The sequence below is a fragment of the Oreochromis niloticus genome, linkage group LG11, assembly GCF_001858045.2.
Source record: "Oreochromis niloticus isolate F11D_XX linkage group LG11, O_niloticus_UMD_NMBU, whole genome shotgun sequence".
NCBI lineage: Eukaryota > Metazoa > Chordata > Actinopteri > Cichliformes > Cichlidae > Oreochromis > Oreochromis niloticus.
Window position 1 is genome coordinate 30,963,736 of NC_031976.2, and position 24,946 is coordinate 30,988,681.

The 24,946-nt window shown below is 37.3% G+C and overlaps 1 protein-coding gene across 1 annotated transcript in view; it reads right to left on the reverse strand.

Moving 5' to 3' along the window:
* Window positions 1–269: 269 nt before the first annotated feature.
* Window positions 270–24,946, reverse strand: part of si:ch211-113g11.6 (semaphorin-7A) — a 41,316-nt gene continuing 16,639 nt past the window's right edge. The window contains exons 4-14 of the mRNA XM_005455162.4: window positions 23,760–23,855; window positions 23,309–23,414; window positions 19,160–19,267; window positions 18,762–18,901; window positions 17,834–18,012; window positions 15,457–15,565; window positions 15,065–15,275; window positions 8,423–8,538; window positions 6,568–6,740; window positions 6,054–6,109; window positions 270–4,618 (exon numbers count right to left, since the gene is read on the reverse strand). Of these exons, the coding sequence (XP_005455219.1) occupies window positions 4,272–4,618; window positions 6,054–6,109; window positions 6,568–6,740; window positions 8,423–8,538; window positions 15,065–15,275; window positions 15,457–15,565; window positions 17,834–18,012; window positions 18,762–18,901; window positions 19,160–19,267; window positions 23,309–23,414; window positions 23,760–23,855 (1,641 nt within the window). The 3' untranslated portion in view covers window positions 270–4,271. The remainder of the gene's footprint in view (window positions 4,619–6,053; window positions 6,110–6,567; window positions 6,741–8,422; window positions 8,539–15,064; window positions 15,276–15,456; window positions 15,566–17,833; window positions 18,013–18,761; window positions 18,902–19,159; window positions 19,268–23,308; window positions 23,415–23,759; window positions 23,856–24,946) is intronic.

A 24,946-nucleotide genomic window follows, 5' to 3' on the forward strand; every position in this document is an offset into this window, starting at 1 on the left:
CTGCTTGTCTTGACAGGCAAATCCAAATGAGTGCCAACCTCTTGTGAACTGTGTGTGGAAATCTGTAAAATGTGGTGTGAACAACAATTAGATTTTGAATGAACTTGAACAAAATGCAAAAATCTATCAAATAAAAAGTAAAGGTTGCATTAAACAATTAAGACCTTTGTAAAAGAAATGTGTAAAATATATGTAAAAATAATCATTATACTTCCTAAATCAATTATTTATATTTATACTTGTTGCTTTTAAATAAAGACAATACATCATTTATTTATACTTATATTTTATTAATGTTCACCACACATGTTCAGGGAAACACATGTCAAATATGGATTTGTTACATGAATATCTATTATACTATAGATATCATTTATTTAAAAATACATGTTATGAGATGTCGTTATGTAGACTGGCATGGCACCAATATAAATCTCTTTTTTATATAATAGAGTTTGGCATGTTACTTTTAAAATTAGATATATTGAGACACAGAATCATGGGCACACATCATGTACAGTACAGTGTACTCAAAACCCCAGAGCAGACAAAACAGCGACCCGCCTCACTCGTTTACAGCAAACAGCATGATCTAACCAAAAATGGTTTCCTGAAGCAAATCAAGTGCTTGATTTGAAGGAGATTAGCCTTTATCAAACTGGCTCCAATGACAGTTATGAGTGTGAAACAACCTAATTTCAGCATTTGTATGAGTGTCCATATTAAAGCAAGACCTAAAATAAACTGCAGATGTCGTCTCAAGATGCTATTTGGGTTTAAATGCTGTACTACCTTCATTGTGGCTATTTGAATAAAGGAAGCCTGAAGAACGTAAAAGTGTGGTCAACATCCACAATCTCAGACTTTTATCTTTTTATGCTATTCTCAGATGCAATGATTAAATATACTGAATTCCTATGTAGTCACAATTGTAGTCACCAGTCTATCAGGAGTCATTGGTTAGGTAAGTAACTATTGTGAATGCATCTACTGCAGTACTGTATTTATTTTTGAGTTATTATGCTCATTTAAAAACTGTTACAATTTACCTAGCAAACTAAGAGGAAAAATATCACTGCAGGATCAAAAGCTTGTATACAAGGTTTGCACCTGACTACAACAATATGAATAAAAGAAGAAATGTAACAAAGTAGTTGTTTAACAGTAAAAGAGCTAGCAGTTACACATAAACCCGTCTTCACTAAGAAGATTAAACAATTTTCATTCTCATCACGATTTTTCAGAAGTTTAATTTGACACTTTTCATCCATAACTTCCTCTAAAAATGATATCTGCCACCTTAGATCTTCACATTCATCTTAAAACTGACCACGTCTTCACTCTCACAGTGACATGCACCATATGCCATGCTCAAGTAGCAATGTCATGCTACGTCCGTCTATGCTACTTGTAAAGGACAGCTATTATCCATAAGAGGTAAGGTAAATTTGAGAATATAAACTGCCTCTTAAGCACCAGAACAAATGACTAATGCTTTTCTTTATCTGTTGCTTTCAGTAAGTAGATTGTATGGACAAGGGGCACAGTGATGAAGCTTAAGATATCAGGATCATTTGGCTTGTTAGAATTGGACAGAATAGGCAATTCTTCTTAAAGTGTCCTGAAAAACAACTATCTGGATGAAATTACATCTACCCATACAGTACTTATTAGTCGAAGTATAGAGAAGGTTATCGAGGAAATTACTTTAACACATCTTTGTATGTCGAGTTAGTTTGATGCCAAAATTCTCTGGCAAGATAAAAGTTGTTAACAGCCTCTACTAACGGTTTACCAGGCTGGTGGCACCCTCGTGGCGACACAGAGACGCAAAGACAACTAATATGCACGTTAGACCTGCGGTGTTTCTGTGTTTGTTGTTTGACTGAGAGGAAGACCGATGTTGTACATGTGCTCAGGGTTTGTCTGACAGGAAACATTATGCAAGGTATGGAGCAAGGGACTTCACAAATAAGCATAAGAGGAAGCGGTAAGTGCCAGGCGGATGAGGCTCAACACAGCTTTGTTTTTTTTCAATTTTCTTTTTCCTTTTTTGGCACAGTCAATAGGTTGCATCAGTGCAAGGCATAAAATAAGCAGATCCTTAAGCAGCAACACACAACCAAGAAAAGTGAGAAATGTAAGTGTGTCTCACAATTTTCACATTTGGGAACATGTCTGCTGGCCCTATCCCTCATGGTATAAAATAAGTTCTTTAATACAGGACATGACAAGCCAGCTCTATTGTCTAATTAGCTATTAATGACATTTCTGCCACTGTGGAAAGCTCGGCATGGCTAGATTTATGTACCATTAGTGAATGATAATTCTCAAAGCTCTGGAGGACATGCTAATCCACTGCATAATTCATCACCACACAAGTCTACTTCTTTAGTCAGCTGATCAGTATTCATAAGGTTGGGCATAGTTTTTGGCACTTCAGTACTGCTCAACTGCAGCTACATTGACAAATCATTCATTTTGCATTTGGCTTTAATTTGTTTTCTCATAATTCCCCCCAATGTTATCAGAAAAAATTAAAAGACGATGCACTAGGTGCATTTCAAGTGAGACGTTTTGTCCTAAGCCCAGTGTTCTCACCCCTGGTAGTGGTTGCTGCTGTAGATTAGTAAAGAATATTTTTGGAATATGTCAAGCCTTTTGTTTCACAACATACAAGTGTGAAAAAATAACAGTTGTCTTGTCTGTTTGCTCTGATGTCCCCTGGAAAGAGGTAAAGCAGTCAATGGTCACATTTCACATTCTAACTATGGCATAAAAACCCGAACCATCAAGACAAATCATCACACATGTAGGCAGCAATGGTAGAAATCAGCATTTGCAGAACAATAAAATATAGAACATATACCTCACATCTAAGTACAAGCCTTTATTTCTGCTCAAAAAAACCACTGAATGCAACTCTGTTATGCTTTCCTTTTAGCTTCATCTGCCCTTATGATAATGTAAGTATGTTATTCTTAAAGTTGCAATACTGTAACACCTTGTTCACATCTTTACACATTGCCAGGCTGGAAGATGTTGTATTTAATTTGCAGCACATTAGCTTGATTTTAGAAGAAATAGCTCTCTTCCCAAAAACCCAATGGACACAGGAGACTAATGACCTCCAGACAGCATACCCAAAACAAGCTCAATGATGATTGTTAACATAACTTTCACACAGCTTTTAGTTATTTATGCAGCTTTGCAGAGATTAATATCTTTACTGAATTCTTATATTTAAGATTTTTCAGTTAAAAGCTTGTAAATTGCAGTTTGCTTTGCAGTTCTCACAAAGTAACCTTTGTATGCTATAAACAATGTTATGATACTTCTCACATTCTGATGTTTTGGGCATCAAAAGAAAACAAACCAAAAAATGGACAAAGCTGTGAACAAGGCGTAATAATGTCTGATAAAATCTTCTAAAAAGATGCAAGAAACTGCTTTGTCAGAAGAGGAGGTGCAGAGACACAGTGATGTTCGAGGGTGAGCTCGTGCTCACCCGCCTACTTCCTGTCAAAAAGCTGACACTTCCTCCCAGCAATGCTGTTAGACTCAGCTGCACTAATTATAGCGCCAAGTCCAACTGAGTCTGCAGTATTCTGCCTCAACTGCAAAATTGTGCTTAGGAGTTTATGTCCCAGAAGTGTTAAGGCTTTTGAAATCTCAATACCAGACATTTTTCTAAGTACTAATGAGCTATACCAATGTATAGCTCATTACAAGTATAACAAGATGAATGATTAGATGCAAGAGCAGTATTAAAGGTTTACACATTCACAAATAAGCACAATCAATCAATTTCAAAATAAGTAGATAAATGGTAGAAAGAAGTGGCCTGGTATTGGTGTTTTTTGCCAAACTCATAAGATATGTTTATCTTTTTTTGTCAGAGAGGAAAGGTTCGCAAAGCACTTTATGGCTGAATTATGTTTGAACTTGCAAAACATGTGAGTTCATGGACACTAACTCCTAATCACTTTAGTTTAAATGGCCTTGTATCCGTCTTCTATTTTTGATCTGATTAAGACAGCTAAAGCTGCGGCTATTTTGTTTTATTCTAAAAAATATAGAATAAACCCCTTATTCACTGATATTTTCTGGACCCTCTCTAAAAACCGAAATAGAAAAAGGCAAATTGCCGCTGTACAACGCAACTGTGCACTTGAATGCTCTGCGAACCTCATCTCTGAGCAATGGCTCCTTTTCTTTCCTGTCATTGGGAGCCAGTAAGGATGAGGAGTTAGCATTAGTTTTAGCTGCAGTTAATGAAGCCACAGGGTAGCCACGGCAAGCAGGAGTGATGGCCCCAAGGTGAAGGCGAGGGAGGCAGCCAGAAGCCTCCCATCGTTTACCAGCCTGAAGGAAATAACCTCCACCTTGAATCCGTCTTCGGTGGCCATGCAGCGAAAGACACCTTCCTTTAGGGGTGTGTCAACAACTGGCCCCAGGACACAGAAGTCTCCAGAAAAAATGCAGGGGTAGTTTTTAATGCAGTTGTCCTTTTCCCATCGATAAGTGGCATGGAAGGAGTGCACAGGGCAAGGGAGAAAGACTGATGTGTTAGACTGCACGAATACTTCTCTAGGGGAAGTTCGACGCAGCTTCAGAGCTGTCAAGAAAGAGAAATAAGGAATTTTATACCTGAAATTCACCATTTAACATTACAGCTGTAAATGCTGAGTGAAGATCTCTCTGTGGACACCTGATAACCGAACCCACATAACGCTTTTTCATCTTTCATATTTCCAGCTCTGAACCTTTAGCATTGTTTTATAAATTGTTGCTGAGGGAGAATAAAAAAGCAACAACAGTAAAAAGCTGACAATTGTCAGATGTTCAGGGACCCAAAAATCTGAAGTCTGCATATTCATTATGCCTCCTGTTTGTTTATAATTATTTAAAATCATGTGCAAATTTGATTGGGAACATTTACACAGCACAATATTATTATAATTTAGGAGCCCAAGGCAAATTCTATATTATTTCCTGTCTCTTCAAGTATTCAAAATGGACCCACAGATCATTTTTGGGCTGAGGCCTCTGGTGAGTTCATCTAATAATAACTTTGCAAGAGAAAGTTGTGATTAAGTTTGGATGATTAAGCTTCTTGAGCTTCTTGAGCTTCTTTCAGATTCTTATTTAGGTACAGTAAGCAGAATAAAATGCGACTGGTTCAACAGAAGTCAAAATCAAAAGATCTTGAAATACACATCATATTCAAGACCACTAAGTACTGGAAAATACCAAATATAGAAATTACATTAATCACATAATGTCATCCAGCCTCTGGTAGTTATCAGATTTCAATTTTCACTATTTTCTAATTTTTTCTTGTTGACTTGTATAATTCCATATTCAGTATTTCTTACTGTTTTCCACTACACAATTCACAGTTAAACAATTATAATGTAACCAACTGTCCAAGAAGTCACTGGAAATGATAACAAACCCCCTCATCTGAATTTTTAAACCTAGTCATAAAGATGAAGGAAGCAAGGCTGCTTTGTCTTAAGACCAGAATCTGGCTCTGCATTTTGAATATTATCACTGTAAACAGCATACCCTTTGAGGCTAGAAAGCCTGGCAGGCAGTACCGTGCTATGAGATTTCGCACTGCTTTGCATTACTTCTGTTTCTTGGATTAATCCTGATATGAGTTTAAAGATTTTAGGCATTTGCTTCTCATAATCTCTGTATAGTGTTTTTCAAGAAAATAGATCAACCTCTTACTGTATTTATAGGAAGGTCATTTGACACCAGTGGCACAACTTGGAATAAATGCAATGCTAAGGTCAGATCACTTGAGTAGATCGCTTTCTCTTGAGAGACTACAAACTGCAATCATTTTATGAGGTCATAACTGGATTTGAACTCTGAAACAGGGCAAGCCATAATATGTTAAAAAAAATCTCTCCCTCCGGGATTTTGGAATCTGCTCAATTATATGATAATCATCTTTTTTTTTAATGTAGCTCCTCAGAAAGGTTCCTATTTTGGTTTAATTAAGATGCAGAGAAAGTGGAAGAAAGTTGATAAGGGCTCACCAGCAGCTTCCCCGCAAACTGAGGAGTTTGAATGGTCCAAATTCTGAATGATTCCCCTGTTGGAAAATAATACAGAGGACAAATTTCTTATTAGTGCCCCAAATGGCTTATGAGCTATTGCATTGTTAAAAATTAAAACGTGCAGACAAATGACTCCAAAATGTGGCAGAGGAAGGACAAAGGAGTTAAAGGCTTGAAACTCTATACAATTAACTTTAAAAATTTTTTCTAACTGAAAATGAACAACATGTATTGAACCAATTGAAAACGTATTAATCATGTCAAACAGTGAAAGCAGCAGTAGCATGTCATGTCTTCCTCCCCCGAGAAACTGAAGCTACTTTGTATTTGCAGCCATTTTAATGCTAAATTATTCTAAATAAAAAAAATATGGAATATGTTTTTTTCTGCTGGAATTGATGCTGTGTTGTTAAGATTGCTAATGAAAGCCTGTTGTCTGCTCAAATAAAAACAGACGGTAGCTCTGGAGCAGTAACATCACATCTAATCATACCCAGTTGAGGAATTGTACGCGGGTGGGATGGCAATGCACTTCCTCCTGGACTTGTCCCAGCCACAGTATGGATCCCGGGAAAGGATGCACTCTCTGCATGTGTCACCATAGCGACCGCAGTCAGCCAGAGGCAGTCGCTGGACCTCCATCGCTGTAGCAACATACAGGTGTCCCTTTGGAGGACGATGCAATATAGCAGCATCAATATTAAAGCCATAAATGGCAGACAGAGCTATCTTTATACTTAAACCACTGCAAGTAGTCATCTTGATTGACAGTGAAACTAATACCCAGAATAATATAATTTCACGGAACAAACTAAGGACAAATGACTATTTAATATTAACAATTTCAGCCTCAATGATATCAAATTACAATAAGAAAGCAAATAGAGGATGTATTTGTAGGTTTATTATATTTAGAAAATTGAAAAAAAAGGCAATTGACATGTGGGGAAACTTATTAAGGCAACAATTTTAAATGAACTATTCCTCATTGTTATTATTATAGCTCTTGTTGCATAATATCCACCAAAAAACAAAACAAAACATGGAAATAAAAATGCTGATGGTGGGAAGATGTCCTTGCTATCTTTAGAAGTTTTCTGCACTGCATAGCTGATGAGGTGGCACATATATATATAAATGTATTCCAGTGCGTCTTTAATCATCTTGGAGAAAAGGATGATTAATTTGTTCAACATACACTGTATTATATATATTGTTCAAGCTACAATATATATATAATATAATAATAATAAAAAAATGATTGTGAGATAGACCAGCTGCACAAAGCTTACATAATAATATAATATCCCAAAACTCTCAATGTAATACACTCATTGACCACGTCATTAGATACATCTATTCAACAGATTCTTAATGCAAATATCTAATTAGCCAATCACAATGGTACCACTCCTGCCAGCTAAGAATAGAAAACTGAGGGTACATTTCACATGGAATTGGTCAATAGAAGATTTGAAAAAAAATACCTGGTCTGATGAGTCTCAATTTCTTCTGCAACATTTAAAAAGTAGGCTCAGAATTTGGCATAAACTTTATGAAAGCATGTTTCCATCCTGGCTTGTAAAAATGGTCCCGGCTGGTTGGGGTTTAATGGTGTGTTGGATATTTCCTTTGCACACTTTGAGTACCTTAGTACTAAGTAACTGCATTGTTTGAATGCCACAGGCTACATGCTTATTGTTGCTGACCATGTTCATCCCTGTATGACCATAGCGTACCCATCCTCCGATGGCCATATCCAGAAGGATAATGCACAATTTCAAAAAGCTAAAAAAGTGGTTTATTGAACATGACCATGAGTTCACTGTATTCAAATGGACTCCAAAGTCACCAGATCTCAATTCAGTACAGCACCTTTGCAGCTGACAAATCTGCAGCAGCTGTGTGATCCTATCATGTCAATATGGACCAAAATCTTTGAAGAATGTTTTCAGCTACTTGTTGATCAAGTTAGTTCTGAAAGCAAACAGGACACCCAGCCCACTACTCATAATGTGTAAAGTATTCACATTTACCATGATTCTCTGAAAACAAAAACAAAAAAACAAAACAAGAAAAAAAACCTTAAATGCAATTTCGAAGAGAAACTAGATTCATCTTAACACACTGGGGATTGTAAATCATGTAATTGCTAAATTACTACTAGGGAGGTGTACCTAATGAAGTAGCTTGTGCGTTGTGGCAAGGATAACCAGCTCTAGTACAATTAATTTTCTTTGAATGTTTCACAGGCTGTGGCCCTTCGTAGCATAGCCCAAGCCCTAATGCATATTTATAATGTAGCTAAAATCACACTCTACCACACAAATCAACATAATTACTCATACCTTTTGGGAATCAATAGCCATGTTTAGAACAGGACCCTCATTGTGAAACAGAGAGTATTGAGATATGATGAAGACATCCTCATTGGTATGAAGAACTTTGAGAATTTTGCCTTGTTCTGTTTAAGAGAAAGGAGAAAAGAGGAAACGATTACATATGAAAAAGCCACACATTCTTTGTGGTATTTTTTTTTTTAATTATTTATTTGTTAAAACTGAGTTGCAGCCCCTGTTATGCTTCTGATGAGGTTTTATGACAGATAGGCGGTCCAGATGCAAAATGGCAGTTTACTAAATGTTTAAAAGCAAAGTTTTTTATGCAGTTTCACATTAAAAGTATATTTCTTGCAAACTGAGCTGAAACATTTTGGCCATAAGAAAGAGATTATGGTAAATCTCAATTTATTGGCCTAGGTTTGCACAAACCAGGTTCCAAGTGTTCCAAGTGGTCTGTCCTTATTAATTAAACAAATTAAATCAACATGCATCAGTAGAACACAATGTCATTTGGCATCAGTAAGGTCTTAAAAGGGCCCCGTGTCAACATTTTGTTTGAAGATTTGCATTATTTCAATTTTATTCATACATATCTCGTCATGAATATCTTGTCGTCTGTCAAACTACCACTCAGCAATCCTCAACCAGATAGTATTCCAACATCAAAAAGAACATGGATTAAAAACAGCCAGTGGCTGTCGGAAGATTAATCCTCCAATATATAATAAGAATTACTGCAAGTTTAATGAGTTCAGGAACAAGAAGTCATACTTTTAAGTAACTTTCAAATTTGAGCTTTTAGTGTGAAAATGCTTCTGCAAGCCTCGATTTATTATTGTTCTATTAGCGTGAGCCACCGAATTTGCTGCAAAACAACTTAGTAAATTGACTTCTACTACACGTCTGTTTTTCTCATTACTGCTGAGTACAATAACACAGAGCTCGAGTAAAAATGCATTGAATGTGTTTCTGTATTTCATTAACTGTATCCTTGCTACTAACTGTTAGCTGCTCTCTCTTCTTTTGGATTGTCTGTATTTGTGTTTTCAACATGGAAAGGGGATTTTTATTGCTGCACAAATGAGCAAAGTCATGTTCACAGCACATCGTCTGTGTAAATACTTGATCCAACTGTCACTTAGAGCGAAGGAAGTAAGCCCTATTTGGAGGATTTAGTACACCATTCTTCAACTTTGCTAATTTATGTTGGTCAATAATGTTGCTTTGCATTCAGCTTGAGTTTGAAAACTGACAAGTCACTATTCTAGCTTTGAGCCACTTTGATTTGTACAATCAGGTTACACTACTAAACAGCCAAGTTCAGCATTGCTCTCAGGTTTTTCATAATCTCTTCTGCTTATTTTCCTTGTTTTTTAGTTCTTTTTTTGCTGCAAACTGTTTCATAAAAATTTGAAATGTAAATATTCTACCGTCAGTGCAGTACATGCACTTCGATGGTCCTTTGTTGCTGCCAGAAAACAAAACAGTTCAAACTTGTTTTATTCTTTTGTTGCGTCTTTTTTTTTCCTCTCTCAGTTTTTTTCTCCCTACTGTGAAAATGTGATTACTGTGATACCTTTTTTTTTCTCACATCCTCATTTCCTGAATGCTCCTTCTGTGAGGCTCTTTCTCATTTATAGTTAGACAGGCAGGTTCTTGCTGCCACTTGGACTTCTTTTGTCCTCAAACTGCCTCGTCTCTTTTTCATAAACTTCAAATCTTTTATCCCCTGTTGTCAAAGATAACATTCCACGTTTTATCTAATTTATTCTCATGTGGTTCTTTAATCCTGTCAAATGCTATTTTCAGCTCCTTTATCTAAACAGTGTATATCAGCACAAAGACAGCCGCAAGATATTCTGAGGGGGGAAAGGGTGACAGTGCTGAACTCAGTGGCATCTGCTGAGTAAATCAGTTTTTTTCTTGTTATATTTAGCTTTTTCAGATGGGGTTTGCTGACACATCATACTCATCTACTGTAAATTCTTATCCAAGTACCCTTTTAAAACTTTGCAATTATGTGCACCTATTATATAAAAGCTTTCCAGGTATGATAACGATTAAAATTGACCTGTTTTTGGTAGCTCTCTTCTCTCTAAGTTATGATACATTCAGTACATTCACTTCCCCAGATTGTTTTTCTAGTCAAGCTGAAACAAATGCATGGCTCCGACATTTCTTCCATCCCTCAAGGGAGATTTCTGCTATATCACCTCAATGACTGAAATGGTCCAGGCAGTTCTGGATCTTGTAGTGTTCACTATGTCACTGAGGTAAAGCAGGAAAACAAATCTTTCACTACTGCCCTTTATCTTTGCTCCATTTCAAGTAGTCCCCTGTAACAAAGGCTAAATGCTCCACTTTTTCCACTGCCTCTCAAAGGTTGCAATCTATTTTTCCTTTGTTGCTTTTTCCTACGTGACGCCTCAGGATTCTTGACACAAGATACTCACAGTCAGAAGTCTTTGGGCTATTGAACTTCAGGGGCCAATTACAGCTCACTTAAAAGTATTTTTTTCCTTCTCTCCCTTTTTTATACATCAATAACAGTCTATTTGCCTATATAGATATCAGAATATCTAACATTTGACATTAACTTTTATTGTCTGCTTACATGAGCAGAAAAGGTACGGAGAGAATACTTTACAACGCTGGGATTGGAGAGTGAAACCCGTGTTCATTCATCATTTTTCTGAATCACTTATCCAATTCGGGCAGCATGGTGGAACAGTAGTTGTTGCCTCACAGCAAGAACGTCCTGGGTTCAAAACCACCAGCTCTCCACATGTTTTTGGATTAATTGGTGATTCTAAATTGCCAATAGGTGTGAATATGAGTGTGAATGGTTGGGAATTATCTATCTCTCTGTGTTAGCCCTGTGACAAACTGGCAACCTGTTTAGGATGTATCCTACCTCTCGCCCTACTGGAGCCGGGATAGTTTTCAGCCCTCTTTTCCACCCTGAATTGGATAAGTGGAAGTGTCCATCACAGAGAGAGTGAGACAACCATTCATTCTCACATTCACACCTTCAGCTAATTTAGAATCACCAATTAACCTTACATGCATGTCTCTGGATTATGGGAGGAAGCTGGAGTACCTAGAGAGAACCCAGAAAGGCACAGGGAGAACATCGAACTCTGCACAGAAAGGTCCCAGCTGGCAGCCCAATTTGAACTGTGGACTTTCTTGCTGTGAGGTGACAGTGATAACTGTCCCAGTGTGTCTAAAAACAGTGCTATTGAATCTTACAGTGGATTCTACAGAATTTCTTAGTATCAGTTTCCACATTTAAGCTCTGGCCTCTGTGTGTTTCCTTCTTAGGTGTTAGTGTTCATGTCTGTATTAGTTTCTTTTGGCTTGTTTTCCTGTTTTGCTTGACTGTTAGTTTTCTATCATGTTTTGTTTTAGTTCTGCTTCCCACATTTCTCTGTCTGATTTCGTGTCTATTTTCATATTGATTGAGCATTTTGTTCTTCTGTGTCTTAGATTAAGTTACAATTTTTGGTTTAGTAAACAGCAGTTAGGCTTTTGCTTGACTCCTCCGCATTCTGCATTCTGGGTCTACTCTTTTACTCTCTACACAGCTATGTTGAGACAGTTTTTCTGCTGAAGGGGTTATTTGATCTCTCCTTTTATGCCTGATGCCTCAGCAACTTTCAAAGAATCAGTTTCCCGCCACCTTAGCTTTATTTCAATCAGATTGGGATCAGGCTGCAGCTGCCCTCAACCAAGACTTTAACTTTGATCTTAAATGCAGCCCTGGCTCTCGGTTTCTTCACTCCATGTAGCCAAGACTGTGGGATACATTTTTTAAAAAGATTATTCCATCAATACTAAAACAGCATCCAAATCCACACACAGGAGCTAGAGATAACATTTTGTCTATTCCATGTAATTTTCTTCCTTGTGAAAACCCAGCACCTACTGTACATTATCAGACTCAACCACTGGCTGAGATTTGGGTACATTATCTATACCACTCTAGCACTACAATGACTCTGCTGTGTGAAAGCAGTTTTGCAGCAGCTTGCAGAAAATATCCTTTTACAGTTATTGAAGTAGCCAGTTATTATATGCATAAATTCTGTTGAAATATTTGTTGGCTAGAGATCAAAAGACTAAGAAACTCACTCTGTCAAAAACTGCTGTGTTTTGTCAGTTCATATTTTATAGTCTAGTCCCACTGAGACTAGTTAGATGGGTTTAAAAAGCAAAATATACAGTGCACTATTTAGCTAATTAGGAGTTGGGCACCACCCTGTCAGCTTGTTCTAGGTCAACACGCTAAAGTGAGTTCCATTAGCCTTCAAATACATCACTTTGGCAAAGAGCTGTGACTAGAATAAGCAAGACGTTGATGCAGAAATTAGATGAGAGGAAGTTGAGTAAGTCACGTTTTCCACTTCCATAGAAACTGCCATCAAATTGGTGCTTTGCATAACAGCACCAAGAGTCTTGTCGTTCTACTTGAGCCTTTGAGTGTGAGTGTGAGTGCTAAATCCCTCCCCCTCTTCACTTTAATTCCCATGTCTTTTAAACCCTAATTAGGTTACTGACCTATTGCCAACAACCTATCTGGCTGTTATTTTGTTGCTGTTGTTGCAACTTTTTCTTTTGATTCTTTTGATTGTAAAAAATAGCTTTTCGATCCTTTTTCTAAATATACTATTCTGGAAAAAACATAAAAAATAATAACTGTATTATATTTAGTGTTACTCAACAAAACTCATGCAATCCTTTTCTGACAGGAAAAAATATTTAACCTGACTTTTCACCATCACTAGGTGTCATTTTAGATTGGATCAAAGTGGTTGTTTGGTCTGCTTTGAAATTTGAATTGTAGCATTCTAATCAAACTAAATAAATTTGTCCGAACAGTAGCAAATACAACATAACTGATTTAAAGCAGACTAACAAAGTGTACAACAAAGTGTAAATGCCAGCTTCAGCTCGTCTTCAGCTCAGTCTTACTGGCAGTAATTATATTGAACATTGGAGCACTCAGTAATATTTTTTGTCCTGCCTACTAATTTTTGCTTTGCTTTTTTTTTTTTTTTTGCTCTGCTTTGTAAAATACTTTTAATTTAAATGATTTTTTTCATTTAAGAGGAACCTCGCACATAATTAAATTAAAGCAAGGTAAATGAGCCAGAATAGGTTAAATAAGACTTACCAGTGCTTTTACCAAGAAAGACTAATGTCTGAAGAAAATGCCTCTCTATGATTCCATCGTCTGTGGTTTCGAGGTGGACATGAGCTCATCACTTGTACCCCTTTGATTAAATTAAGACTGTTATAATGCAACTACCCAACTATGGATGAGCTGCCTGTCTTCTTCACTCGCTAAAGACTGAATTATTTCAAGAAGGCAGCTTCTCACCATCATTTACACAGATACAAGAGTATGTTTGAAATAATTTATGGAGATTGATGAGCTTGACGGGTTGCACAGAATGAATATTTATACCCAACACTCTGAGGTGGAGGTGATGCAATATTGAACAGAAGGGAAAATGAACGCTCTCAAACCACACTTCAGAAAAGATCACAAAGGGAATCTGAAACTTCAACCCATAAATTGCAAAAACTGAACTGTAACATATAACCTGTGTTGTAATGGATAACACAAGCTCTGTTCTGCATGCCAATTATTGTCCCTGAAAGTAAAAACAAGAAACAGGAAATATTTTGTCAGTAGGAAACAGTAGTACAATGTGTTCCCACAGCCTCAGATACCAGTGTGACTCAAACTGCTCTACTTTCTTTTTAGGCCACCATAGAGACCCATTGCTGTTCATAGCTCACCATCCGTTCCCTCCTATTACTGGCACAGTTTGTAGAGCTCACAGTGATGGGACATCAACCTGCCTTTTTTAATACCACCTTGTTTTTTTGTGTTAAAAATATAACCAGCCCAGAGAAGCTTTATGAATGACAAGCACATATACACTGCAGCAGTCACAATTTGCACTTTGAAAGATGACACTCGCTCATCTTTTGGTGAACTTGAGAGTGGTGAGACACTCATGCACACACGAGCATAAGACTTGTGATGGTTGCCATAGCGATCTCCCTGAGGCACAACACAATTTTTCCAGTAACTGCTATGGGCACCAGCAGCTCAGAATTGCTGCTTTGATCAAATAGAAATAGTCTTGTGAAGGCTATGGATTGTTTGACTAGATTTTGAGAAGAAAATATTTTGACAGTTTGTCAGTTTTTCACATTTAATATTCACAGCTTGTATAGAGAATTTAAGAATATCTTAGCTGTGATTTTTAAAAAATCATATTTTAGTCTGTGTTTGTTTTTCGTTTCTAATCTAGTGTTGCATGTTGAACTGGGACAGTAGAGAGTGGCTAATATGCAAATGCTGCTCATCAGAAGCAGTATTTGCTTTTCCCTGACCAGCTGAAGTGAAGTGCAGAATATTATATTGTAAAGAAAAACAATTCTTAAGGAAAGGACTGCAGAGGTGAACGTAAATACTACTGATGTGGGGACAATGCAGCTAAAGAACAGAAAATAGTTACTCATTAGTTGCTTTCAGATGGCTAACAAAACACTTTAACATGACAAGAGACATTGTCAGCTAACAACACAAAGCACATATGCTTGTACATAAACACACACTCAGACACACACCTGTTCCAAGGTAAAGAACGCTGTAGTGTTCATCGTTGACTGCCCGTACGATGTCCGCCACTGTATGTGTGATTTGGTCATCTGAGGGCAGGTCAAGTGGAGCCACACCAACAGGCCGGATCACATCCTCAATTTCTGGGTGGTATCTCATCACCCCAAGAGTTTTCACATTGTTTTGATTCTCCGCTGCTCCGGGGGTTTTGCGGAGACACTAAGGGAAAAAGTGACGTACTCTATTCCGATGGACTCCAAATCATTTTTTTTGTATTGATTCATTCCTTTAAAAATAACACCTGAATTATATTTAAAAATATGAATTAACTCATTAAATTTTTTGTACTGGGCTTTAATTAAAAAAATAGCAGGATTGATGGTTGTTAGGTTTTACTTACAGTCCCAGGGCGTGTGCCAGTGAGTTGACCGCTGTAGCCCTTCAGTTTAGATGTGGAGAAGGCCTGGTCAATATCTTCAATGGAGTAGGCACAGATCACTGTTCTGCCCCTGAACAAAAGCAAGGAAGGAGTCATTACAACCACAATAAAGGCATGGAAAGTGGCTTTTAAGTAGAAGACAAGAATTTTGAGTCTGTGTCTGAGGTTAATGTATTAACCCCATGCATGTAAATGTTGCTGAACTGCAGAGCTCCTTCAGTGACAGACTGCTGCATCCTCGATGCATGAAGGAGCGTTTCCGCAGGTCCTTCCTCCCTGCAGCTGTCAGACTGTACAATCAAAACTGCTCCCAACAAACATAGAGGTTTACATCAGCGCTGTAACTTGCACTATTTTATCAACCGATTCACACTACAACCTGGGTTTGCCTCTTATCTGTATTCATTTTATTTAATTTAATAATGGTACAGTACTCTGTTTTTGGTAACCATTGTACTTGATGTAAATATGTAAAAATTGTGTATGTTTCTGTTCTGTGTCTTGTGTACTGTTTGTTTGTATATGTGTCTTTCTTGCTGCTGTTACACCCAAATTCCCCTTGTGGGACAATTAAAGGATTATTCTATTCTATTCTATTACAGATACAACATTTCAAGTAATTATATTAATTGTAAAAAGACTGAAATTGCTACAGTTCATGTTTTCCGACTTTTCTCCTTTGTCTATGTGTATCCACATTCACTGAATTTGATAATATTTGTGACTAATACATAGTCAATAACTGCTCCCCTATAATACCTTCCAACTCTAACTCTTTTGTTTTAAATATTGCTGTAAGTGAGCTTTAATCACGGCTATGCAAATATACACACAATCAGTGCAGACTTGGGTTGAACTTAAACTTAAGTTTGTGTTTGTTACAAAATTATTGTTTTGATGTTGTAATCAAAACTGGAACAAAAGAGGGTACATATGTTTGCACCTAACTCATGGCTGTATAGATCAGTTGTTCAGTATTATAGCTCAATCCTCACAAAGAGCTTTGCATTTCATTAGAGTGTTTAATCTAATACAGGGCATTTGTCAATTAAAGATCTGATTAAATGCTTATCACATTTAGATTGAGCAAGCCTATACAACTACACTACTCATAATTAAGGTTGTAAAATGTCTATAATACTGTAAATAAGGGCAATCACTATATATTGTTCATGTTTACCTGATATATGGATCCATATACGTTACAGTTTGCAAACTTGTGTGATTTATTTTGGAATTTCCTTTGCACTAAATTTAATATGATCAACAATTAATGTATGCCTCCAGCGGTGTATGATATTGTTTTGTGTATGGCAACTGATATCTCTGGAATGGAAAATGCGCATTTACCACAAATTATTTAACAGACTCGGAATCCAACAGAAATTTTCATTTGTAGTCAAAAGGAAAGAAAATCTGACAAGAACATTTCTTCCAAATGTGTGGTATGTGGTGTGTACTGTGTGGGTGGACAAATGTAGGTTACTTTGTTATAGTGGTTGGTTTGTTATGTTATACATCTACTTCATTTTATTTTCCCTGATCCTAAAAGCTTGATCAGTACGTGATCACATGATCTTCCTCTTTTCATGGATGTATGGATGTAATAAAGGAGGACATGCAAAGGAGTGGTGTGACTGAGGAGGATGCTAGGGATGGGTGAGATGGAGGCAGATGATCTGCTGTGACAAACCCTAAAGAAAGCAGTCAGGAGAAGGAGGAAGAGGAGGAGGAGAAGATGATGAAGACAATCGCAAAGATGAAGGAGATGATGATGATGATGACTGGTCCGATACTGACCAAAAAAGCTGGATCAAATATCGGTGACAATAAGCTGATCCATAAGCTAACAGCAGAGCTACAACAGTTTGGATTACTTCATGCTGCTACATCAGCAGCTTCTATTTGTATGTTTATTTATTTATTTATTTTTTTAACTTAACTGTAAACTGTGGTCAAAGTGAGCTGGCAAGAATAAAAAAGATCCAGTGCTGTGTCTCAAGAGCTCTTTTATTTTCACTCTATGTTCAATCAGCGAGCTTATATAAGAAGCTAGAAGGATGTTGGTTTGATATAACACTTGTTAGTTAAGATTTTAAGTTACATATGCTAACATAGGGTTGTTATCAACACCATATTACATAACTATTTCACTTCTGCTGTCTCCTTTGATGTTATTCTACAGTGGATTTAGTTGTTACATTTTATTTTATAAGATGGGAAAACTGAGCTTGATATTTCTCTACACGTGAAAGATAAATTCCCATCTCTTCCTCACAGTGAGGGATATACCAGATCTGGAATCAGAAAAAAGCTGGATCGGGTAATTCATACTCACCATGCATTGGAAAAGAGGCCATACAGAACCCCAGCCCTTTTATCCTGAGCAGTCAGCACCACTGCCTGCTTCAAGTTGTTGTACTGTTGCTGAGTGTTTCCTGCACCGCACATCACCCGTGCCTTCAAGAAGGTGGTCCAAGAGTCTGCCATCAGGGTTTTGACACCCCCTTCATCAACCTTGAAATATAAATAAAAACGGTCATAACAATGTCCTGAAGGTGATTTTTTTTTCCTTTTTGATTTTGGTCTGAAACCAGAACAAAATTAAAGTATCTTTGTCCTCTGCAAAGATATTGTCCTCTAATCCGGGCCACCAGCAATCCTTTTCTCTCTGTCAGTTTGGGAGTAATTTTGCTTGAATATACAGGCTGGTCCTCTAACCTAGTTTAGTACACAGGTGGGCACATCAAATCTAGCTTTTTAAAACTTGCCCTCTAACAAATTGCTAACTGAATTATGTGGATTCGGCAAAGTGGGACACAAGACAGAGCTACTGAACAAGCCGTCAGCAAACACATTAATGCTGTTTATTGTAACTGAACATGCACACCAACTGATAACAGATGGAGAAGGGTGGACTAGTTCTGCTAAAGGTCACCTCCACAATATTCTAAAGCTGTCTGTGGAAGGATATGGATATAAATTATGAATTATTGAGCACTTGGCAGGAGTCTTTGAGCCTTTGAGCTAAAGTTTCTGCTCAGTAAAGAGAGACCGGTCAGGACTTATTGTGATGTGCTAGTTTGACACACTTTCCTAACACCTAATCACAACAGTAATCAATGAATGCCTCAATGTTTTTCTTTGACCATCAATAATTTCATTAAGGATTCTTTTCTTTGAAATTCATTTAACAATCAATTGAGTGGGTCAGTCAGGAATCACATAGGAGAGCAGAAGATTTCCAAAAATGGCAGGATTTTTACCATGCATATTCGGCCTATGCGAGCCCTGTATGGCTCCTCGTCCACTCTGGCTGTCTTGTTGAATTCACTGAAGAAAAAGTAGATTTCCTCCTTGTATTTTTCTGAAGAGGGGATTATAGATGCTCCAGCAAACTGTGGATCTGATAATGAGCCAGATAAGCAACACTTTATTATTTTACATAATAACATATTTTATTAGTGAAAAAAAAAAATTGGGAGAATCAGTAGCTGTGTAAATGGTTAATCACAGTAGTTAGATTTCTGAGAGCGAATACACCTACATGATTTTTTCCCAAGGGAATAATAGTAGATGATTTACAGACAGAACCACCCACCATCTCCATATGCATTAGTCTAAACCTGTACGGTTTCTGCGTGACTTCCCTCCTCCTACTCACTTAACAGCCAAACGTTCTCTGACTTCAGGAGTTTCTGGGAGCCAAACGTACGCCGTATTGAGCCGGAATGACCTTCTACCGACGACATAGCAGAATACAGACTCCCATCTGAGACAGAGAGGAAGAAAAATGGACAAGAAAAGAGAGGGTGAACAGTGGGTAAAAAAAATAGAAGGCATACTGCGAGCTTGATGGATTTGTACAAGGCTCAGGGGGAGAAGAAGACAGATTGGAGTGACACAAGAAAAGGAGTGACTGAGGAAGATACAGAGAAGAGAACATTAAACAGAAAGCAGGGGAGTCGAGAAAAAAAGAGGATCGGGGGACAAAGACAAAATAAAAAAAAAAACAGGGGAGGGAAAGAAAAGCCAGAGCAAAGAAGACATCAAGCCAGAATAGCTCACAGCACCGATGAGCAGCTACCAATCACCATGTTCCTAGAAACCCCACTTAGAGCTCTGTCTCCATAGCAATGCAGAGGGGAGCATTTGAAATCATGGCACTAACATCTTAATTAGGATTGATCTTTATTTGAATGCTGCTCAGCTCAAGCAAAGGGCCGGCTCGTTGCTTCCACAATCGATCCCAATCTGAACGAGCATCCTGCAGTGCGACCTCTCACTGATTTGAGTGTTTCTCCAAACAATCCCTCTGAAGAGTGCGGTTTAACAAATAGTGTCTCTCATCCAGCAGTATGACTATTGAAATGTTGGTTTAATTAGAAGCATCTCTATTATGTTAATGTGATCCCAAATAACCACACAACCAGGAGCTCTATTTGCTGGGGAATGAAGCGGGGCATTTAGGTCTTGTAAATCAGTCTCATGAAACGGGTGAATTATATCACCGAAATTTCCCTTTGATTTAGGACAAATACAAATGAAGAGCATTACAGTTCATTAGCAGATCTGTATTTTCACCAAATATTAACTGGGGTTGCCACTTAAGAGGGCATCATCACTGCTTTAGACAGAGATTAGATAATTGGAGAAAAACAATAAATAAAATAGTGGTCTGCGGATGTTTAATCTTTTGTATGATCTGTTAAGGTGCAAGAATACTCATAAAACTGTCCATTTTCAAAACATTTTGAAACATTTTGAGCATAGTTGGTGGTAGCAAGAAGACATGAGCTTTTCAGGGTGTCAGATGTGGCACTCTACATCAATGCTTTAGTGTTTGTGTCCTCTTTGACGTACACCTAAATGCTATAGGTATTATTGTAAGACTCATTAAGTGATTCATGTGGTGAATGCCATTATTCATTCAACTGCCTTCCACTAAGCGTTACTCTTAACTATATAAAACTGATTGAAATGACTTATGTTGCTTAACTGTGATGGATAAAAACACACAAACCATTTAACAACTTTAAGTGCTGGAGGCATTAATCTATTAAAGTAATACTTTCATTACTTCCTTTATTGATTTATCATTAATTCTTTAATTAATGGATGACATATATTCTAAGGCTGGCTAATTAGTTTTACTTTTACAACCTCAAAGCCAATATACTGGCCTATGGCTCCTGTCCACATATAGCATTTTATTAATGACTGGCACATAGTGACAATGATAAATTGCACAGTAAGCTTTATATAATACATTATGTGGTTGCACAAGTGGGTCTGTACTTGTTAGTTTGGAGTCATTAGAAATGAGTCATGATTTATTTTTGTTCAAAAGTGTTATGCTGAAGAAACTATTTAAAATGTGAACAATAAGGAATTAACCCAGATGGTAATTATTCATTCTTAAAGTACAATAATAGTTTCAAACCTATTTGCATTTACGTCATTTTGATGGCGCAAACTGAACAGAGGACTCAAATTGAATACAGACACCATATGCTCTAGAAAAGTAACACATTGGCTTTTAAAATCTGCAAACACATCAGTCTTGTAGAGCACTGATTCTTTAAAACATTGCAAGGTACTTCAGATAAAAGCATTCACTCATTTGCATTACATGAATAGAGGTTGATAATAAGAGACAGATGGCTCCTGGGAGTCAGAGGCTCACAAGTGTCACACTGCTGCTCCTGTCGCAAATGAGCAAAGTTAATATAAAGATTTGAAGGTGGCTTTGTTCTAAAATAAGATCTTTGGCAAAGCTGTCACTTTGCCATCGAAAGTAAGAGTTCTGAAACAGTGTCCCTCTTACAAAAATGAACCAAGTGAGATTTGAGAAAAAAACAAAAAACAATAACATTAATTTGTCATTACTACCAGTTTCTTCTTTTATTACTATCCCAAAAGAATGATCACTGGGAATGAGCAGTGAAGTAGCACACCCATAGTTGTTTTAACCTTTTCTTATGGCTGTTGCTGTTCTTCTCATGTTTATGTCTTTTATTCACTTTATTAGTTGAATTTATACCTCATGTGAGCTGGTATGTCATTGTTTTTTTTTTTTAATTACATCTTTTATTTATTCTTCTGAAGAGCACTTAGTGGTTGTGGTTGTTTTAAAGGCATTTGCAAATAAAGCTGGTATGGTATCATTTTTATTTGCCCCTCAGGTCAGTTTTTATGCTTAAAAAACAGTCCTGCAGTGCCACCAGTTGATGCAAGGTTGACAAACCTTTCATTCACATGCCTCATTTTTAAGAAAAACTTTGGCTCAAGAAGCATGGATTTAATTGATACTATACTTTTATTTTCCATGCAGCATTTTATAAAAAAAGAAAAACTTTTTAAATTTTAAAATGCTTTTCCAAATATCAGATGAGCTTAGATACAAGAAATTTTTTGATTTCTAAAATCAGTTGTCAGTCACAGCCAGGATATTCTACTTTAAAAAAAAACAAAACAAAAGCCAAAACAACCCACAGTCTCGTTGTACATGTACAATGACAATAAAGGGATATTCTATTCTATTCTCAAAACCAGAAGCCTCAAGATGCCCAAAGGCCAAATGATTAATCCCAAGGTCAACTTGTGATGTAAGTTATATCGAATTTTCATGGATAGCTACCGGATGTCAGTAATTATTAACAGGTCACATTTATTCTTCAGATCTTTATTAAAATCAGACTGTATTATCTTTAGACCAAGCCTCAGTGAAGTTATAAGATGGATTCAACATTTTCAAAGCCATTTGTTTCCTACTGCCAATGAAATTTGGCAGCAAAGCTACCAGACAGAAAGTGAGATCAAATTTCAGCAACTGTTTCACGTGTTGGCACCAAACTTGGTCTACGGATGCAGCACTGTTCCCTGACATTCGAGATTTCTTGGGAAGCGCTGCAATAAACACAAAAATGCATTTTCTTTCTTATCACGTGCTTGCAGGCACACGTTTAACAAGATCACATCAGTTGCCATGGTGACTGAACCCTGTTGAACCCCTTGCCCTCTTATCGCTGCTTGCAGATGAATTTTTCTGTATTTCACTGTTGGGTAACCATCACACCTGTAATCATCATCCAGTCTCATTCTGATTACAGGCTTCTCTGCAGCACAATTAACTTTAAGCTTTGATTGCTTTCATAAGATGCTAGTTTGGTGTCCAGTTCTATCATGAATACTGACAGTAAAATGAATTGAACAGGATCGATTTTTTACATCACTAAACTAAATGCCAGTCCCTCAAGATTTTCTCCATTAAAAGCAATGCATTGTCCGGGACTGTAACATCTAGTCCTCTACTGAATCATTAATTGACTGCCTTCAAAATTTGAAGATGTATTTTATTTTACAGGTATATAAATTATTTTTGTTACCTTTGCACCATTGTCAAGTCACATGCTCTTATGGGCTCAGTAATTCACAAATGTCATATGTAGTTTTGCTCTTTAAAATATAGGTGGTAGTATTTTAGTGAGATACATGGGGTATATAACACCTGTGCCTCCTGTAGCCTTTGCCTATACTCTCTGTGTTGATGCAATTGAACCAAGCTCTTCAGATCAAACCATTAAAAACTACAACAAACTCTCCTTTGGTTTGAACACTTAAGGCACATTGGAAGCCAGTATGCTGTATGCTGCCTATAGGTGAGATCTATTGGGTCTACCGACAACAACAAAAGTCTGCTTTGTCAGGCGTATTTTATTGTAGTGCCTTCATTTGCTAGCATCAAAACAGTATTCTTTTCTCTCTTATCATACACATAAACTTACAGTACTGCAGGTATTTTTTGTGTTACCTGCAGGCAAGCTGATGGCCCTATGGGAAGGGAATCGCGGTGATATGTGAGAGGCTGAAGATATCTGCCCAGCACCCTGTACATCAGTCAGCACTGTGTCATTAACCTGCAGAAAGAAGGCAAAGTCAGTCAAGCCCAGTGGAGGTGCAGCTTTTTAAACTCTATTCATTTCATTTTGTGTCTAAATGTATTACACCCACCATCCACTTATCTTTCTACTACAACACAGAGTTTAGAACATTTCAACTTAGCCATGGGGTAACATATTCATTACGAAGTGAAAATGTCCTCTGTGGAAAGAAAAACTCCCAGCCCTAATCTAACCAACTGAGGAAATAAGAGAGAAGATAAATAAATTCTAATTACAATTGATCCATGGATTACTTAGACTCTAAATGAAGCACTCACATCAGTACAAAGGGAAGCACACGTACTTAAAGAAACCTCTTACCAGCATCCAGCACCTGGGGTTTCCGGCATTTGTCCCACATACTATGAATGTGTCATTTACTTTCTGAATGACCGTGATGAAATTATCACACTCCAGCTGTTAGAGAAAAAGGCACATGAGTCAGATAAACAGACAGAGACAAAGGCAGAAAATGATTCAGAAGCAAGATGAAAATGGGAAAGAAGTGCAGATTGGTAGAGGGATTACAGATTAAAATGAGAAAGGGAAAACAGGAGAGAATGTGAAAAGGAGATTAGAGAGAAAGGTACAGCACAAAGGGAGAAAGACAACAAGAAAAACACCAAGGGACTGAAAAAGCAAACAGGGAAAGAGGCAAACGTGGAATAGAGGGCTTGAGAAACAAAGCAAGAGCACAACACACGGCAGATTATGAGAGAAAGAGTGGATTACCGAAAGAGATTTAAGAAAAATTGGAAGCCATTCATGCACCAAACATTTTTGGCAGACAGCACTCAGGAGGCTTAGACCTGCAGTGCATCACTGCAATATTCCATATGCATGACTTATTTACTAAGCACAAAAAACAGACTCCTATCCCAAATCCAATGCTAGATGGAAATGAAAATATATTCCTAGTAGTACTCACAATTAATAGATGTTTCTGGAATGTGCGTTTAATAAAATATGAGATGTGTATTTTTTTTCGTAAGCAATCTATCACAAATCCAAATGGGTCTCTGGAGACAGTGAAGGTGCATCGCAAAATCCAAAGACCGGGGCCAGAGCTTGTGTGAATGTGAGTAGGTGGATATGTAGGTGGTCGGATAGGCAATAGTGTGGGCTGACATTTCTTTATTTATTTATGTTTGGTTTTCACTGAGTGTATGCAAGTTTCTATTCTTCTGAGAACTACTTTGGGCAGTGATTTTCAGTTGTTCAGGCTAAAATGCAGGAGTGAAGTCAAAGTAAGTGAGTTTAAATGTCAAGTTATACGCCTGAAATGCTATAAGCCATCTGGCGGAGGAACAAGCAAGTTTTTGTTCTTGAGGAACAAAAACTTGCTTGTTCTTTCGGGCCGGTACTTGATGTCAGTCTCAAATTTAAACCAATGCGTTGTTCTGTAGTTTCACTTTTCCACTCAGTAGAAACTGATGTTAAGCATTTTGTAAGCAAGCAAGAGGGAGTTTTGTGTAAAATACCAACCATTCTTCACATATCAGAGTCCC